This window comes from Enhydra lutris, unplaced genomic scaffold, assembly GCF_002288905.1.
Source record: "Enhydra lutris kenyoni isolate GAN:26980312 unplaced genomic scaffold, ASM228890v2 scaffoldscaffold2, whole genome shotgun sequence".
NCBI lineage: Eukaryota > Metazoa > Chordata > Mammalia > Carnivora > Mustelidae > Enhydra > Enhydra lutris.
In genome coordinates this window covers 45542784-45562488 of record NW_019154086.1, presented here as the reverse complement: position 1 = coordinate 45562488, position 19705 = coordinate 45542784, and the positions used below count along the sequence as shown (strand labels likewise).

The 19705-nt window shown below is 36.7% G+C and overlaps 1 protein-coding gene across 1 annotated transcript in view; it reads left to right on the top strand.

The window, feature by feature from the left end:
- Window positions 1–506: 506 nt before the first annotated feature.
- Window positions 507–19705, top strand: part of LOC111150417 (plastin 1) — a 51842-nt gene continuing 32643 nt past the window's right edge. The window contains exons 1-8 of the mRNA XM_022507847.1: window positions 507–576; window positions 4744–4907; window positions 6479–6608; window positions 11028–11160; window positions 12663–12744; window positions 15179–15344; window positions 15426–15568; window positions 18453–18548. Coding sequence (XP_022363555.1) covers window positions 507–576; window positions 4744–4907; window positions 6479–6608; window positions 11028–11160; window positions 12663–12744; window positions 15179–15344; window positions 15426–15568; window positions 18453–18548 — 984 coding nt within the window. The remainder of the gene's footprint in view (window positions 577–4743; window positions 4908–6478; window positions 6609–11027; window positions 11161–12662; window positions 12745–15178; window positions 15345–15425; window positions 15569–18452; window positions 18549–19705) is intronic.

Here is a 19705-nt window from a genome sequence, read left to right as displayed (position 1 = left end):
ACAATATGATCTTTAAATGATCAGTGAAAAATTTTAATGAATAAATTATATTTCAGAAATTACATGCTTACTTTCTTCTTTTTGTGGACTTTAGTCATGTCTTAAAATTTTACTTTCTGACCACTTCCTTTACATTTATAAATGCTACACTTCTCTCAAACCTGAAATGTTTATTTTACTGAAATAGTGGGGCAAAATGTAAATGAAAATTGTACAGGCTATTGAGAAACATCTATGCCCTGTATAAGCACAAGGTGTAAATGACAGGTGTTTCTTCCCCGTACTAACTCTGTTATTGTCTGGCCCACCTATGCTGGGAAACGGTGTTCCTGGGGGGTCTGTTCCTTTTTGTTCCTTGTCAGCCAGACCTCTCAGGTGTTTTTTTCTAGATGGTGTACTGCCTGTGTACTCTGTATCCCAGATAAAATTTTCCAAAGGGCTAATGTTCTTTTTATAACATTACTTTTTCTAGATATAAGGACCCGAAGGTAGTCTTTTCTCCAAAGATGGAAAACAATACCACTGTCATTTCACGGGAGGAACTGGAAGAACTACAAGAAGCATTTAATAAAATAGGTATGCTTGAGAAAAACTACATATGACATTGCTATTCTACTTGATATCAGACTTCCAGGAATGGAACAATACCTTTTGTTGGTTTTACTACCACTCATTTGCCCCTAGCTTTATTCCCCCCTCCTTTTCTTCCTATCTAGGTTTCACTGGATTCTTTCTTTCTTTCTGAAAGACAAACTAAGACTGGCTTAAATTTCTAGGAGAACTGGACTTTGAATTCTTTGATAATTTCCTGGCCTAAGGTAATCCAGGTTAATGAATGACAGCGTAACTGAATGTGCCTAACATGATATCCTCATTACAGAGAGAAAATATAGAAACACTTCCTTGTTTATAAACTGAACTCTGGCCTTCATGTGTTTGTCACTACCAATAACACTTTCTTACTTCATGCAGAATATTTTAAAATCTGAATATTGTTTTTAAAGATCATATGTCATATGTCATAATTTCGTTCTTCCTCACGCATAATTTTAAAAACCTTTGGGTTGTTTTTAAAGGCTGCATATCCTGGTTTTTCTTCTTTCACTTTTTAAAGCCATTCAGTGTTTTGTCTTTATGACATTATCATCTGATGGCTTTGTATTTTCTTCCCAAAATATTCCCTCATACTCTGTTGGATTACAATTCTTCCACACTTGGTTCCTAGGAAACCGGTGGCAAACAGGGATATAAATATTGTCTTTTGTTCTAGTCTGCAAAAGCATGCAAATGAAAGGTGAGCACAGTGAAAGGACATTGAGACTGTGACATCCCTGCCCCTCCCACAGTAGGCTCCTTCTCTGGTACAGAAGAGCAATCCATGAGAAACAGTCAGATTGTAGACCAGAGAGGATATATAATGATCACAGTTGGTCTCATGCCTAGATTTCTCACAAACTTAGTGAATAACTACTAAAATTCATGTAGATGAAATGCAGTACAGAATGAACTTTAGAGACCAATAAAAAAAAAGAGAAAGATTTCAGCTTAAAAAAGAAAGCTCTTAACCACCGCCCCCCAAAGTAAAGCTGTTAAGACCCCATAACTTAACTTACAAATCATTGCTGTGAAGTAAAGTGAGTTGTACAAATCCCTGGGCCCTTCTACTTCTCCCTGCAAAGCCATCTCCAGAGTAACTCAAACCTTCCAAACACAGTCTACATGGTGGCTGAATTAGGCTCACAGTGAATGCCTTAATTCTGATCTTTTCTTTATTTTGAAGACAGGGTATTTGTCAGTAGAGTATTATATGCAGTGCCCAGAATCTTTTCAAGACAAAAATTGGGCTATTTTTGGACTGGTCTGCTCATTTTGAGCATTCAAACAGAGGAAGTAATAAAAATGTGTCTCCTAGTTTGCTATCGCTTTTATTTTATAGTGCAGTTTGGTAGCTTGAACAGAGGTGCTACCTAAGTCTTAGTGAAATATGGATGAATGAGTAATCCGTTTTCTTTGTTTAGCTTTACTCTTTATGACTCATGGACATATAATCCTGCAATATTTATTTAATGATATTTTGAATAAATAATTCATTGATGGAAAAAATCTGACAGCCAGATAATTTGCTCTATGTGAGGGCAGTGCTAACACTAGCACAATATGTACTAGCTTTATTGACAAGATAAATCGCTACTTATTAACTCAGTATCATGCCCATCCAACCTTACTACATGGGATATTTTTTGGGTCTCAAAGGTGAGATGACAGATTAAAATATTTGTCTTCTTTTTTTTCTTTATACATTTTGGTAAAATAGCATAACAAAACTTACTGTTTTAGTAACTTTTAAGTATACAATTCAGTGACATTACATATATTCATGTTATTATGCAACCATACCACTATCTCTAGAACTTTTTTATCTTCCCAAACCCATTAAATACCAACTCCTCATCTTGTACAACATTCTGTTTTATGTCTACATCACATTTGGTTGATCCATTCATCTGTCGACACCTGAGTTGTTTCTACCTTTCTGCTATTGTGAATAATGTTGCTATGAACATGAGTATACAGATATCTGTTCACATTTCTGCTTTCAGTTATTTTGTGTATATAGAAATGGTATTGCTGGATATTATGGTAATTATAAGTTTAATCTTTCGAGGAACCATCATGCTGTTTTCTGTGGTGGCTTCACATCTTACAGTCCCATCAGTAATGCATAAGGGTTTCGATTTCTTCAAATCCTTGTCAACACTTATTATTTTCTGTTTAAAAAAATTTTTTTTTGTAATAGCCATCAAAAGTGTGAAGCAGTATCTCATTGTGGTTTTGATTTACATTTCCCTAATGTTTTGTGACATTGAGCATCTTTTCATATGTGTATTGAACATTTGTATAACTTCTTTGGAAAAATGTCTCTTCATTCCTGTTCAGTGTCTATTTCTTCTGCCCACTTTTTAATCAAGTTATTTATTTTTGTTGAATTATAAGAAAGTCTTGTTTCTTTTTAAAATATAATCTTTATGATAATTTAACCTAAGCCTTGATTTTCTCATCTTTAAAATAAGAATTATATTATTAACTACCTCAAGGTTGTTATAGGATTTTGTGAGATAAGTTCTTAACAAATCACATGGCACAGAATATGTGCTTATTAAATGGTATTTATTATTTTTTGTCACATCATACCCAAACCACAGAGGCCATAGGGATGGAGCTGGGATTTAAGCACACAGACTTATTCATCTTCAGAGCTCTAGCTCCTAAGTATTCTTGTTAGTATAGCATGACAGTTAGTAAGTAAACAACTTTTCCTCAATCTTGCCTGTGAGGGTGGGGGAGGTGGGCAGAGGAAGAGGGAGAGAGAAAATCTTAGGCAAGCTCCATGCCCAGCAAGGAGCCAGATGCAGGACTCAGTCTCATGACCCAAAGATCATGACCTGAGCCAAAATCAAGATTTGGACACTTAACCAACTGAGCCATCCAGAAGCCCCTTAATCTTATTTATTTTATTTATTTTTTAAATTTTGTTTATTTTTAAATACTCTCTGCCATAGTGCTGGTAAAGAAGTAAGCCAGCTAGTTTATTTGCCTATTGCAGAATTATAGGAAACAATTCTAAACTTGTGATGTATTAAATAATGATATTTTGCTCTAAGTTCAGAGAAAATAATATTATTATTGCAATATCAAGGTTTCTGACTGACTTTTGAGGTTATAGCAATATTTTAGTTATTGGTAGATTCTAGTTGAGAAACTTTCCATTGTTCTAAACTGTTAATTCTAAAACTTGTGTACAAGAGTTTAAAAGAAAAGTTTCTGTCTTTATCATTAAGTGAGTTATAGTGAGGATGGCTCTTTTATGGAGAGGAAAAAGTGAAATAGAGGAAACAAAGCAACTATTAGCAGATGAGTCAAGAAATCCTATATAATAAGGTGGATCCAGGCAACTAACCAAACAATCCAGAGCTCTGTTGCCAGCTCTGGTCGGGTGTATTTTGTGTTGCCTTTGTTCTGTGTCAAGAAGTGATATCTAATCTCCAGGGAAAACCTAGGGAAGGGCACCTCCGTGATAACATGAAAATGCCTGGAAACCTATTTTCAAAAGTCCAAATACAGGTGTGAAATTATTTCTTGAACACTTAATGTCAAATTGACATCAAACATTATTCAGCCTACATAATGGCATCATAAATACATAATGAAGAAGCAATGAATTATTGACAAATGAAATAGAACTGCCACCAAGTGAAATGTATAGCAGAAATACCTTATTGTATTTAATACACAAACATGATGCACATATTTTATACAGAATGTGAGACCTAGAGATCCATTTTGTAAGTTCTGTGAAGAAGTTAAAGTTTGGGTGGGTGTTCCCTCATGACCGTTGCTGCTGTTTCTTCTAGGTATCTGAGATTTGTCCATGCTTAGTTCTTTGAGATTTAGTCATATGCTAAGCCCGAGTTTTTCATCTGCCAGAGCAACGTTCATGCTATGTACTTAAAATACTCATGGAGTTCTAAATCTGTGTGGATAAAGTCCATCTCAATATGAGATTTTTGATAAAGTGCATAGACTACCTTGTACAGTTCAGATACAAGAGAAAAGGTGACTGCAACTTGTGGAACAAACTGGAAAGTTTCTACCTGCCTGTGAATCTCCCACGAGGCCTGCGGGGTGCGCACCTCTGATGAAGAGTGCAAGTGATAGTTGACAGCTCATAATTTATCTTTACAGATATTGACAATAGTGGATATGTTAGTGACTATGAACTTCAGGACCTGTTTAAGGAAGCGAGCCTTCCTCTGCCTGGGTACAAGGTGCGCGAGATTGTGGAGAAAATTCTAGCAGTTGCTGACAACAACAAAGATGGCAAAATCAATTTTCAAGAGTTTGTGTCAGTAAGTAATCCCTTCCTCTCCTGGTTACTGATCTTTTTGCTTTGAGCAGAATTTTAATGTCATCACTCTCTTTGGTTAAATCTGGCGGCAGAGACCAGAAAAAAGCACTGCTTTATAATGATGATGGTGATGGTAACAACAGTGTCCACAAATAATTCATAAAAGAAAGGGAAAAATTATTCTCAAGTTGTTGGAAGTCAGGTTTTGGCAGTCATAGCTCACGTGCTAATAAAACTACAGTTGAGTTCAGTGCTTATTGACTATCTGTGTACAGAATGTTGTAATGTCTCAGTACTTGGTCTTGAGAAATGGAATGTTTTTTTGTGACTGACATAGCTAAGGTATGGGAGCTATACTTCCTAGAAACTGGTTATTTCCTTGTGATAAGTTAGACCTTCAGTTTTAGCAAATGCCACCAGGTAAATTTTGGTGCTAGCTATGATAGCATTGTTTCATTATTAAAGTACCTCAAGGCTCAGGGAACTGAACAGGATGAAGAATAATACATGACTCAACCAACAAAAGAAAAATAGGTTGTAGAACTGAATATTGAATATCATATATTTCAGACTCACTGGCTAAGAGGGATGACTTGGCCACATTGCTTTTGCCACCTGCCCACTGAGCAAGGGCTGTCACTTCTTCCAGCACCACAACCATGACTGTATGTGTCATATGGAAATAGAACTTGGTGGTGAGGCTGGAGAACCCAGGGACTCAGGGAACATGTCCTGGGAGCTGTCAAGACTGATCTGAGATCCAAAGAAAGATGTTAAACAGATCAAAAGGGTTGAGTGGGGGAACTGAATGATGTGCGAGGCCAGTGGAAGTGACAGCCTATTGTAGAGGCTCTGTGTGGCTTTAGGGATGGTAGATCTTCTCAAGCACTTGGAAAAATGCTGAGTGTGGATAGGGCGAGATGGTAAGGGTATAGAATGCAGCTAGGGAAGTAAGTTGGGGTCAGGTCATGCGGGGTCTTGCAGGATTTTCATTTTTATCATAAGAGCAATAGGAAACCAGTGATGTAGGAAGAACAGAGTGTGAAGTCACATGATCAGATTCATAATTTTAAAAATGCACTCTGGCTGCTGCTTGGAGTACTGATTAAATTCAGTCTAGCCAATCATGAGAGTGATTGAAAGAGGGTATTTCTCCAAGCCTCTCATTTCCTACAATATCTGACTTACTGATTTTAACACATACATACATTTGCAATGCTCAGACAGGCAAATAATCCTCATTAAAGCATTAAAAATCTTTGTCACGTAGTGAGTTATTCTTTAGTTTTCAAAAGGCATGACAAAATGTTGTGGCAAGCACAGGAGAATAATTTCAGTGTATTTAATTTAAGTTTAATTATAACAAAATTTCTTCTAGTGTTTGGGGTGCAAATGTTTGCACATTTTGTACTCTGGGTAAAATGACATGAGAGCTAGCCAATAACGGTGAGAGTACCTGATTAGGATTTCTTTTGATGTCATTCCAAATAAAGAAGTCTAAATAATTATCCGTCACATTGTAAAGTTTTTTATGATTGGTCAAGGTTCAATTTTACTTATATTCTATTCCAGCTGATACAAGAGTTAAAAAGCAAACACATCAGCAGGACATTCCGCAAAATAATTAATAAGAAAGAAGGAATTACTGCTATTGGAGGAACCTCATCCATTTCCAGTGAGGGCACACAGCATTCTTACGCAGGTAACCTGCCAATCTAAATTTGACCTTTCAGTCACTGATTCATTCACTAAGTGTGATATTTCATCAAATCTAAGATGCCATTCATTTGTAATTCATACTGTTGTTTTATGTACCATTGAGGGAAAATCAGACTAAACTATAGTGTGCTGTCAAATTTGAAATGCATCTCAATTTCAGAGGTGTCAGGATGAAAAATCATAGAATCAGTGAAATCGATGATTTCCTACCATGTGTCAGGCACAGCGCACAAGGAGATTAGAAACAACAAAATAGAAATTGTTTATATTTCGGCATTGAATATGTTCATTCATGAACTCTGAATGGATTTTTCATCCTGACTGGTGAGTTGGGTAGACCCGACCTAGGAATTTGTGGAGAGGTTTATTTCAAGGATATTTCCCTTACGTTTTCCAGGAGCTGAGATTCCTGAATCCTCTTTTATCAAGCAACTAGGTGACTAGAGAGCACAGAATCTGATTTGCTAGATCTGGTAGAATCATTGGAACGTTGCCCAATGGGAAATCCAGAGTCACGTTAACTCTTAAGATGAGAGGTCTTACCATGTTAAGCTTACTTTTTACTTTTTGTGGTCAAGATGTTTGAGAAGCTTTGGTCAAGTTCATTTTGCTTATATTAAAATAAGTATATGGTGAGTGCTGTGAAGTGTGTAAACCTGGCGATTCACAGACCTGTACCCCTGGGGATAAAAAGATATTATATGTTTTAAAAAAATAAAACTTAAAAAAAAAATAAGTAGAACTTGATTTTTATTTTATTTTAAAATATTTTATTTATTTGTTTGAGAGAGGCAGAGAGAGAGAGAGGGAGAATAAGCAGGGGGAGGGGCAGAGGGAGAGAGAGAAGCAGACTCCCCGTTGAGCAGGGAGCTCGAGAGGAGGCTCAATCCAAGAACCCTGGAATCATGACATCCCTGAACTGTGCTTTTTAAATTATTTATTTAACTGTAACCTTTTCCCCCTTTTCCTTTGAGATCTGAATCTGTTAATTATCCTCTTGATTCTCTTCCTTTCAACTGGATTTTTCTGTAACAGTATACTCACACTTCTCCCACCCATTTTAAGTTTTTTCTACCCTTTTCCCCCAGAGAAGTGTAGTAAAGGCAGTGAACTATAACTGCTACCTTCATTTTTTGAGAGGGGTTCACTCCTTAACTCCATTTCTGCCTACCCATTCTAATGAAACGTCTTCTTCAATTTTTAAATCTTTTTATTGAGATATAATATGCATTTAGCAAAGTGTTATAATTCTTAACTGTACAGCTCAAGGAATTTTTACATGTGTCAACATCCTGTACCTACATCCATGTAGATGCCACCAGATCAAGAGAAAATATTTCATCACCCTCAATTGCTCCTTCATGCCTCGAACGGTAACTATTTCTTCCCAGAGGGGACCACTCTTCTGATATCTGTCACCATAGATTCTTCTTTTTTTACTGATTTGTTGGAGTATAAGATACACACAATAAGAACATAAAGTGTACTATTTTTAAGTGTGTGGCTTGATGACTTTTTAATACATGAATATGTAAATGTGTAAATCGTTACCCATGTAACTATTATCTAGAATGAGGTATGGAACATTTAATAGGTTTTTTTTTTTTTAAAGATTTTATTTATTTATTTGACAGAGATCACAAGTAAGCAGAGAGTTAGGCAGAGAAAGAGGGAGAAGCGGGCTCCCCACGGAGCAGAGAGCCTGATGCGGGGCTCAGTCCCAGGACCCTAAGATCATGACCTGAGCAGAAGGCAGAGGCTCAACCCACTGAGCCACCCAGGTGCCCCCATTTAGTAGCTTTTTTAAAAAGAGAAGCTTTATTGAGATATAATTGAGATGTCATGAAATTCACCCTTTGAAAATGTACAGTTCAGTGGTTTTTAGTATATTCACAGAGTTGTATGGTCATCACCACTGTCTAATTTTGGAATACTTTCATTACCCTAAAGAGAAACACCATGCTCATTAGCAGACCCTCCCAATTTCTCCCTTCCTGCAGCCTCTGGCAACCAGTGATCTACTTTCTATTTCTATAGATTTGCCTCTTGTGGAAATTTCCTGTAAATGAAATCATAGAGCGGTGCGTTTCACTTGACCTGCTCCCTCACTGGCATAACATTTGCAAGGATTACCTCTTGTGATATATATTGTACTGCATTCTTTTTATTGCCATACACTATTTTCTTCTATAGATAGCATCACATTTTGCTTATTCTTTCATCAGCTGATAGACATTTGGGTTGTCTTGACTATTCTTAATACTGCTGTATGAGCACTTTGGTATACATTTTTGTGTGAACATAGGTTTTAACTTCTCTTAGGTATATACTTAGGAGTAGAATTGCTAGGGCTTTTCGTAACTCTGTGTTTAATATTTTTAAAAACTGCCAAACTGTTTTTCAAAGTGGTTGTACGATTTTGGATCCCCCCTAGCAATGTTTGAAAGTCCAAATTCTTTATATTCTCATCAACAGTTGTTATTGTCCCTTTTGTTTATTATGGCCATCTTAGCGGTTGTGAAATATTATCTCATTCCTGGTTCCTATACCTGGAACATCTTTCCTTTTTCTCCACATCTTAAAAATATGTTATTCAAAAAAAAAAAATCTGTCATTCAGATTGTACCTTCTCAGGGCAGCTGGTTGGCTCAGTTGGTTAAGTGTCTGCCTTTAGCTCAGGTTATGATCTCATGTTCTTGGGATTCAGCCTTGCTTGGGGCTCCCTGCTCAGTGGGGAGTCTGCTTGTCCATCTGCTCCTCCCCTCTCTCTCAAATAAGTAAATAAAATCTTAAAAAACAATCAAACAAATTGTACCTTCTCCATAAAGCGTTTTCTTGACCACCCCCCAACTGGAAGTGATTCTTTTGTTCTTTAAATTCTCTAAAACCCTGCTTATATCTCTTATGGTCTGTTTATTTCCCTTATTTTGGGTTTCTTTGTATATCTTTTTTTATCATTACACTAAGAAGTCCTTGTTGGTAGGTACAATATCCTAGTGACCTTTAAATCCCTAGATTCTAAGTCTCTGAGTAGGTATGTTTGGTGAAGCAAGAAGTTAAAAAGGCAGATTATGATATGTACAAAAGATAAATATTAGTAAATGTGTCTTTTTGATATTGTATGTGTGTGTGTGTCTATGTGATGGCTTACATTTTGGGAGTGCCTGTCAAATATGCCCTTAGAAAATTACTTAATTCTAGGAATTGGGGCAGGTTGGCTCACTATATGCTATTCTGTGATAGAAATGGGGATTATTTTCTTTGAAGATTTGGGTTGTTAAATGATTTTTATATTTACAGAGTAAAAATAAAGCCATGGAACATTTTTCTTTTAAGTTTCTTTCTATTTTCCCAACTGCTTAGCTCAACAACTTTTTCAGCCTAAAGATCAATGTACCCACACCAGAAACCATGTATTGAGAAGTTGAGGATGCAGGTGGCTGAGACTAGAGCTGGTATCTGGATTTTTACCAGTCTTCTTGTAGTAGAAATTCCACAGAAATGGAGGTGCTTCATTCATTCAGATAGCTCTTGACTGAAATTAGTATTTCTGTTACAAGCCCCAAATCACAACTCCGTACATTTTGGTGGGGGTTGTGGAATTTACTGCTGTGGAAATCTGATGCTTGTATTTTTTTAAAATTTTCTAAAAATATTTTAAAAAATTATTTATTTAACAGACAGAGATCATAAGTAGGCAGAGAGGCAGGCAGAGAGAGAGGGGAAGAGAAGCAGGTTTCCCGCTGAGCAGAGAGCCCGATGTGGGGCTCCATCCCAGCACCCTGGGATCATGACCTGAGCCAAAGGCAGAGTCTTTAACCCACTGAGCCACCCAGGCGCTCCTGATGCTTGTATTTTTTTTTTTTTTAAAGAATTTCTTTATTTATTTGACAGAGATCACAGGTGGGCAGAGAGGCAGGCAGAGAGAGAGGAAGGGAAGCAGGCTCCCTGCTGAGCAGGGAGCCTGACACGGGGCTCGATCCCAGGACCCCGGGATCATGACTTGAGCTGAAGGCAGAGGCTTTAACCTGCTGAGCCACCCAGGCGCCCCCTGATGCTTGTATTTTTAAATCCTGTGTGCCTGATCTGACCTCTCATGGTTGGCTTCTGATTGATTAGCTTTCAGAAGCAATATATTTTAGTAAGGATTTTAGAATCAAATCGAATACTTACTGTGCTCATTTAAGCTGTGTACCGTACTGTCCCCTAAAACATCAGATGAAAAAATGGAATGAATTCCCCTTTCTCCTTAAATCCTTACGCCCTCTTAAACCTGGTAGTATTTTAGCAGAGTTTTAATAGTAACCATTTATTATCTTTGAACAGAAATTAAATAGTATGTCTCTGTAGTGTGGTTAATTTTGTGAAATTTGGTTTGCTGATGAAGATTTTCTCTTTTCAGAGGAAGAAAAAGTAGCTTTTGTTAACTGGATCAACAAAGCCCTGGCGGATGACCCTGACTGTAAGCATCTCCTACCCATGAATCCCAGTGATGGCAGCCTTTTCAAATCACTTGCAGATGGTATCCTTCTTTGGTGAGTTGAACATTAGGTTAAGGGAAATATGTTCTTCCTCTTCCCATTGGTGAGCATTCAGTAAAAACTACAACTCAGGGAACGAGTAGCTGTATAGGTACTGAAGAATTTATATTGCTTGGAAAATTAAGTACAGGGTGCTTTCCAAAATTTTTCTCCAAATGCAATCTCTTAGTTTTCTGATGCCTTTTCTTTCTTTCTTTTTTTTTTTTTAAAGATTTTTTTTTTTATTTATTTGACAGACAGATCACAAGTAGGCAGAGAGAGACAGGAGGAGGAGGCAGGCTCCCTGCTGAGCAGAGAGCCCGATGCGGGACTCGATTCCAGGACCCTGAGATCATGACCTGAGCCGAAAGCAGAGGCTTTAACCACTGAACCACCCAGGCGCCCCTCTGATGCCTTTTCTATTTGCTTATTGATTTCAGGACAGTTTTGAGTTATTCCTCTGATGTATTTAAAAACATTCACAGGGTTTCTTTTTTCACTTTCAATAAGGAATTATTGACTGGGACGGGGACATGAGGAAATGTAAGGGAAAGATATATCTCATTTTGCTTAAATGAAATTAATGCTTAAAATCAGTCTTGTCATACCCTTGGCTCCTTGCAGTATGTTTCTGCTCACTAGCCTGTAAACTCTTTAGGAGCATGTCTTTGTCTGTGGTGTGTACTATAGTCCCAGTATACTTCTTTGTACAAAGCAGGTGTCTTTTTTTTTTTTTTTTAGAAAAATTTAGAAAAATTACAAATAAGAATAAGTATCACAAATATTCTTATTACCCATAATTAGCTATTATTAATGTTCTGGCATGTTTCCTTCAGTCTTTTTTTCTGTGTTTTTACTTAAAAAGAAAAAAAGCTCCAACCTACTCACAAGTACAGGATATTAGTTTTTAAGTAACATGTAAAATATACCTTGACTTCCACCTACAGTTCTAATCTCTTTCTCTGATCTTCAGAGTAAATTCCTATTATGAATTGAATTGGTATTTTCCTATCTTTATTTTAAAATATAAGATATGTTCTAAAATTTGGAGATAAATTTTACAGCAATTTCTCTTAAAATGTTTGTGGTATTGAAATTTTAGAAAGCCCATGTGTCTGGCTCTTTCTGCAACAACAGTAATTTTGACACTGTTGCTGCTACTTTATGGAACGTGGATTCTTGAGAGTTTGTTTTACATTTCAGACTGCTGAATGTTGATGATCATTAAATAGAGACAGGACTCACATAAAGAAAATGCAAGACAGTTTAAAAATATTATGAGGAAACGCTAAGATTACTATTGGAATGAGTGATGGATTTGTTTTAGGTTACGGAATATTTCTTAGATTTTAAAAAGTAAGTCCCTGACATGAATCACAGTATATTTTAAAGAGGTGGATTGTTATAACTGTTTTGTCTACTTGCAAAAACAAACTAAAAAGTCTTAAATAATTTAGCTTAAATAATTTATCTTAAACTGGGAGTCTTAAGCTTAATTATTGCCATTTTCTCTGTAGCAAAATGATCAACTTGTCTGAACCAGATACAATTGATGAAAGAGCCATTAATAAGAAAAAGCTCACCCCTTTCACTATTTCTGTAAGTATTTGCCCTTTGCTAATAATCATGTTACTGTGTTGTAAAATGTAAGGCCTTTATTAGTGGGATCTCAGGCCCAGGTAAAACTTTTTTTACTCCACAATTGCACTGAGAAATAATTGACATATTTCACTGTGTAAGTTTAAGGCATACAGGGTGATGGTTTGATTTGCATATATTGTGAAATGATTATTACAATAGGTTCAGCTAACATGCACCTTCTTATTTAGGTACAATAAAAAGAAAAGAGAGAAAAAAAGAGAAAAAGGACAAAAATTTTCTCCTTGTGATGAGAACTCATAGGACCTACTCTCTTAACACCTTTGCTACATACCATATAGCAGTATTAGCTAGTCATCTTGTTGTACATGACATCTCTAGTACTTAATTATCTTAAAACTGCAAGTTTGTATCTTTTGACCACCTTCCTCCAGGTTTTCCTCCTCCCACTCTTTGCCTCTGGTAACCCCAAGTCTGATCTCTTTTTCTATGAGTTTAGTAATTTTTGCTTTGTTTTGTTTTACATTTCACATATGAGTGAGGTCATAGAATATTTATCTTTGTCTGACTTATTTCGCTTAGTATAATGCCTTCAAGGTCCACTCATGTAGAACGTCAGATTTAACATAATTTCAGTTGCCTATAAAAGCTAGGTTTTATTAAATAAAAATTCATCTGTATTTTGTACTGAATGAAATAAAGATTCAAAGTGCTTTGAATGAGGGTGCCCAGGTGGCTCTGTTGGGTAAGCATCTGACTTGATCTTAGCTCAGGTCTTAATCTTGGTGTTGTGGATTCAAGCCCCAGCGTGGAAGCCACTTAAAACAGACAAGCAAACAAACATTGTTCAGAGTGCTTTGGACGAACTTAAGATACTAGTATTCAGGTTATATTATTGTAATCATTGAGTTGCTTTTATTAATGATTATTTTCTTGATGCTGTTGTTCTTGGTGAAAATAAGAGTACTGTATAGTTTACCCCATATTTTACTATTTCATAGAATTTGAACTATTCTTTTTCGCTATATTGTTCTGTAGTCAGCTTCTCCGTTCAGGTCTTGTTAAAGTGCAGGAGTCTATAGTCACTACATTATAAAATAGTCACCCCTCAAAACCTCTAGAGCAGGGCCAGGTATCAACAGATACTAAGTACTTACTGTGGCAGTCACTGTTGTAAACAACTGCATGAATTATCTCTGAATTTTCCTGGCACCTTTAAAATACGGTGGATACTACAGTTTTACAGATGAGAAAACTGAGGCACTGAGAGGTTACTCGGTGGCAGAACCAGGATATGATTCCCAGTGATCCCTCCCTTCTCTTGACAAATATAATCCTTAATTTTGCTAAAGTTTTTAAGCCTCTTTTATAAGGAAGCTACAACCTTAGTGCGGTGGTACATGGTGAGTCCTGGAGTATCCAAGGGTACTCCCAATTCCTATATCTTTGAGAAGTATGAATTGGATGTTGACTAACATGGCTTTCTTGTCTCCCACTATTCCTAGCATATTCCTAGCATATTCTCTGCATATTCCTAGCAGAAACTACCATTCTTGAAGAAGCCCATTTCTGATTGCAATTGCCATAGGTTTATTTTCTTTCACATCTTGCGTCAAGATGCTTTGCTTAATGTCTAGAATGTTGAAAATATTCATACGTCTTATTTTAGGATATATGTGTCACATAACTTTTTATGGCACTGACTCTGAAATACAGCATTTATCAGTGCTGTACAAACTTATTGTCTGGTTTTACTTTTAATGTGTGTATGCAGTGCATTAAAGAAAATAAGGAAAAAATATTCTGTAGCTGTTTTGCAATAACTACAGGATGGGTCTGAGGGAGCTAAAACTTTTATAATTTTATTTTTAGAGATGACATTTTTCCAATATGAGTAGGTGGTAATAGTGTAGATCTTTAGGAGGCTTGAAAGAGTATACTAATGTAGAATGAAAAAAGATCTCTGGGAAGGAGCAAAGTGTTACTGTGGATATTAAATCTGTCTTGTTTTTTTAGTAATTTTAGAGCTCTGGGAATAGATTGGCTAGAATACTACCAGTTTCTCATGAAACTTTATCCAAAAGAAGCCTCATTCATTTATAAAAGATTGTAAAGTTGTGATAATATAGTTTTTTTTACCTCATGATGATGGGTTTATGTAGTATCATGATGTACGAAAGAAGAGAAATACGAAGGGATGAAAATGACATACAGTAACTATGAAAGCAAGGGAATGAGATCAAGTAGTAAAGTGCTGGTTAAAACCATGGGGTTATTTTTTTTTCTTTTGTAGTAGTATTTTGCTTGTATAAATACTACTTATGTTTCAAAATCTGAATTCTCACAATCTGTTGCTTCTTATTTACCTTCGCAACTTGTCAGTAAGACTGTGGAAAGTACTTTCTCACAGGTAATTTTCTTTGTGGCAATTCAGGAAAACTTAAACCTAGCCCTGAATTCTGCCTCAGCCATTGGTTGTAGAGTGGTCAACATTGGTGCCCAGGATCTCAAAGAAGGAAAACCTCACTTGGTCTTGGGACTTCTCTGGCAGATCATCAAAGTTGGTCTTTTGGCTGATATTGAGATTTCCAGGAATGAAGGTAAGATCATCAAAAATATTTGCTTTTCATTAACATATACCTACTCTGGGAAGAATTTATATTTCATTGTTTTCCTTTCAGCTCTGATTGCATTGCTAAATGAAGGTGAGGATCTAGAAGAGCTGATGAAGCTTTCTCCAGAGGAATTACTGCTGCGATGGGTGAACTACCATCTGACCAATGCAGGATGGCGCAACATCAAAAACTTCAGCCAAGACATTCAGGTTTATATTTTAAAGTTCGTAACTGTGATATAAAAGAAGGATGTAGAATGTAAAAAAAAAAAAAAAATGTTCAAAATTAATTTCAAACTGAAGTTTAATGCATAAGGCCAAAGTGTAGAAAAATGAAATTTTGCATTTCTCTCTCTGAGGTGGATCTTCCGATTATAATTGCAAAATCGTTTTATTTAAAAAAGAACTGGTTTAAACGGCTGGTTACCAGAAGGGTGGTGGATGGGGGGATGGGTGAAATAGGTGATGGGGATTAAGCAGTGTTGAGCACCAGCTGTTGTTTGGAAGTGCTGAATCACATTGTATTGTACGCTGGAAACTAGCATTACAGTGTGTATTAGCTAACTGCAATTCAAATAAAAACTTAAAAAATTTAGAAAGGACAAAATCTTCTTTTGCGATAAAGAAAAACTGGTTTACTGGTATTTAAGAAGAAATATAGCTTGGCTGTGAGGAGATACTAGCCCTAGCAGATTAAAGCATTCCTTCCCATTTTATATGCCACAGAGAGATTAAATTATAATGAGGATGTCAGTCTATTAATTTGGACTGAGAATTCATCTGTTCACTGGACTAGAGGTCGTTGTGGGCCTGACCAGTTCAACACTCTTACTCCCACTTTGCCGATAACAAGCTAACAGGAGACCAGATATCTGAGGGCACAGGGAATCAGTAGACAAAAGGAATTCTTTAGGTATGATTCTCAACCAAAATGGCTTGAAATACTTCCCTCCCTATCAGAAGAGCTTGTCAAGGAGCCTGTGACATTCAGTATGCCTAATAGTTCTCCCATGGTCACTCCCTAGACATGCACTGGCATGCTTGGTCCCTGTGACTCCCTCTTCTCTCTGCTTTTTTCCCCACCCAGACTAATCAGCATTGGCATTTATTTGTATTTTCTCTCTAGATATATTAATCCCTTCAGTCAGACTATGTTCTTGTCATAATGGGCTTAGATGACAATCTCTTTGAAGTGACATTATATTTCTCTGCTTTCAGCTATTATATGCTCATTTAAATATATATTTTGGGGGGCTCTCGTACTTTAAAATTCAGTTCACCAAATACTTATTAAACCCCTCCTATGGGGTCGTATGCCAGGTACAGGGGATGTGAAGATTTAGCTCTTGAGAAGCTGACCAGTTATACAGGGAGATAAACATCTAGGAGATGGATAATTCATTTATCTATTGCTATATAACAAGCCACTCAGAACTTAATAGCTTAAAATGACAATATCGTTTCTCATGATTCTGTGGGTTAATGCAGCTTGGTTAAGTGGTTCTGTTTCAGATGCATTTGTTTGGGATCACTAAGTCACTTACATTCAGCTGTCATTTGGGCTGGTCTGGAGGGTGGATGCACAAGGGCACCACTCCAATGTCTAGTGCCTCACAGAGTCTCCAGGAGGCCTTTCCATATGGCTAGCTAGTACTTCCTCATAGCTTGATCATTTCAGATAGCTGGACGTCCTCCATGGAGACTCACTTCAAGAGGGAGGAAGCAGAAGCTCCTAGGGCTTGGGCTTGGAAGCCCCAGTACCTCACTTGCCTGGCATTCTGTTGTTCAGAACAAGTCACAGGGCCAGTCTGAGTTAAATGGGGGAAGGCTTCCAGAAGATAATACTTGACCCTCATCTTTTTTTTAATTAATTATTTTTATTAACATATAATGTATTATTTGCCCCAGGGGTACAGGTCTATGAATTGTCAGGCTTACACACTTAATAGAACTCAACATTTCACATACCCTCCCCAATGTCCATAATCCAACCACCCTCTACATAACCCCCTCCCCCTGGCAACACTCAGTTTGTTTTGTGAGATTAAGAGTCTCTTATGGTTTGTCTCCCTCCCTATCCCATCTTGTTTCATTTTTTCCTTCTCTACCTCCAAAACCCTCACTCTGCCTCTCAAATTCCTCATATCAGGGAGATCATATGATGATTGTCTTTCTCTGATTGACTTATTTCATTTAGCATAATACCCTCTAGTTCCATCCACGTCGTTGCAAATGGGAAGATTTCATTTCTTTTGATGGCTGCATAGTATTCCATTGTATATATATACACCACATCTTCTTTATCCATTCATCTGTTGATGGACATCTAGGCTCTTTCCATAGTTTGGCTATTGTGGACATTGCTGCTATAAACATTCGGGTGCACGTGCCCCTTCGGATCACTACATTTGTTTCTTTAGGGTGAATACCCAGTAGTGTAATTGCTAGGTCATAGGGTGGTTCTATTTTCAACTTTTTGAGGAACCTCCATGCTGTTTTCCAGAGTGGCTGCACCAGCTTGCCTTCCCACCAACAGTGTAGGAGTGTTCCCCTTTCTCTGCATCCTCACCAATATCTGTCGTTTCCTGGCTTGTTAATTTTAGCCATTCTGACTGGTGTGAGGTGGTATCTCATTGTGGTTTTGATATGTATTTCCCTGATGCTCAGTGATGCGGAGCACTATTTCATGTGTCTGTTGGCCATCTGGATGTCTTCTTTGCAGAAATACCTGTTCATGTCCCCTGCCCATTTCTTGATTGGATTATTTGTTCTTTGGGTGTTGAGTTTGATAAGTTCTTTATATATTTTGGATACTAGCCCTTTATTTGATATCTTGACCCTAATCTTAATGGATGCTTGTTAGTATAGATAAATGAAAAGGTGAGGAAAGATATTCCAGGTATAGGGAATGATGTTGCTAGAAGCTATGAGGTGTGATACCAGCAGAGTGTATTTAGGAGCCTGTCAGTAAGAAGTTACTAAGTTATTCCATTCTTTAAGACGAGGACAATTTCTTCAGTTTGAGTACTATTTTCCTAAATCAAATGATGCTTTTATTCATTTAAAAAATTCTATTTCATGTCTTTCCTTGAAGGATTCAAGAGCCTATTTTCATCTGCTTAATCAGATTGCACCTAAAGGTGAACAGGGTGATAAACCTGCCATTGCCATTGACCTTTCAGGACTTAATGTAAGTACAGTTTTTAATTAAAGATTTTTTTTTATTTTTTAAAAAATAAATTAAAAAAATTTTTTTTTACCATTTTAACCATGTTTAAGTGTACAGTTCTTTGGCATTAAGTACAATTGCAGAGTGTACAGCCATCACCACTATCCATCTTGAACTTAAACTTAAGGAAAATTTTAAACATAATAAAACAATTCACAAACTCAGTATAATGAACTACCCTGTGCTCATCCCCCAGGTTCAACAACTATCAACTCATAATCAGTCTTTAGTCATTTATCACCTATCCTTCCTCTCCTGTGTTATTTTTTTTTGAAGATTTTATTTATTTATTTGATAGACAGAGATCACAAGTAGGCAGAGAGGCAGGCAGAGAGAAAGGAAGGGAATCAGGCTCCCTGCTGAGCAGTAGGCAGAGAGGCAGGCAGAGAGAAAGGAAGGGAATCAGGCTCCCTGCTGAGCAGAGAGCCCGATGTGATGCGGGGCTCCATCCCAGGACCCTGGGATCATGACCTGAGCTGAAGGCAGAGGCTTTAACCCACTGAGCCACCCAGGCACCCCCCCACTGTGTTATTTTGAAGCAAATCCTAGACATCATATCATTTCACTGATAAGTATTTCAATATGTATTTCTAGAAGATAAAAAAACTTTAAAAATATAATACCTTGGGGCACCTGGGTATTATATTTTTAAATGTGATAATCACCATCTTCAGTCTTATGTTCATTGTCCTTTTGCTTCTCTTTTTATATAGTTTTCTTTCAACCAAATATATCCCTTACAAAATTAAATTTTTTATTTTACTTTTCATTTATTTTTTGTAAAAAAAAAAAAAAGTAGTTAAATTCCTAGTATTGTTTTGAACATATATGGCTAAGAGTCACTCACATTGTTCAATGTCACTGTGTAAATATGAGACAGTTTATTTGTCTCCTTTCCTGTTGACAAGCATTTAGTTTGTTTCCAGGATTTTGCACTTGTGAAAAGTCCTGTTCTTTTAATTTTAATAATTTCCTATTTGTATCCCAACTTGTTTTTCATTGAGAAAAGAGTCTACTGGAAATATTATTCAGAGTAAAATGGGTGAGATAACTAAACTTCTTAGCCAGAAGGTGTTCTGATATATGATCTTGACCAAATTGTCTATAATTTGACCAGT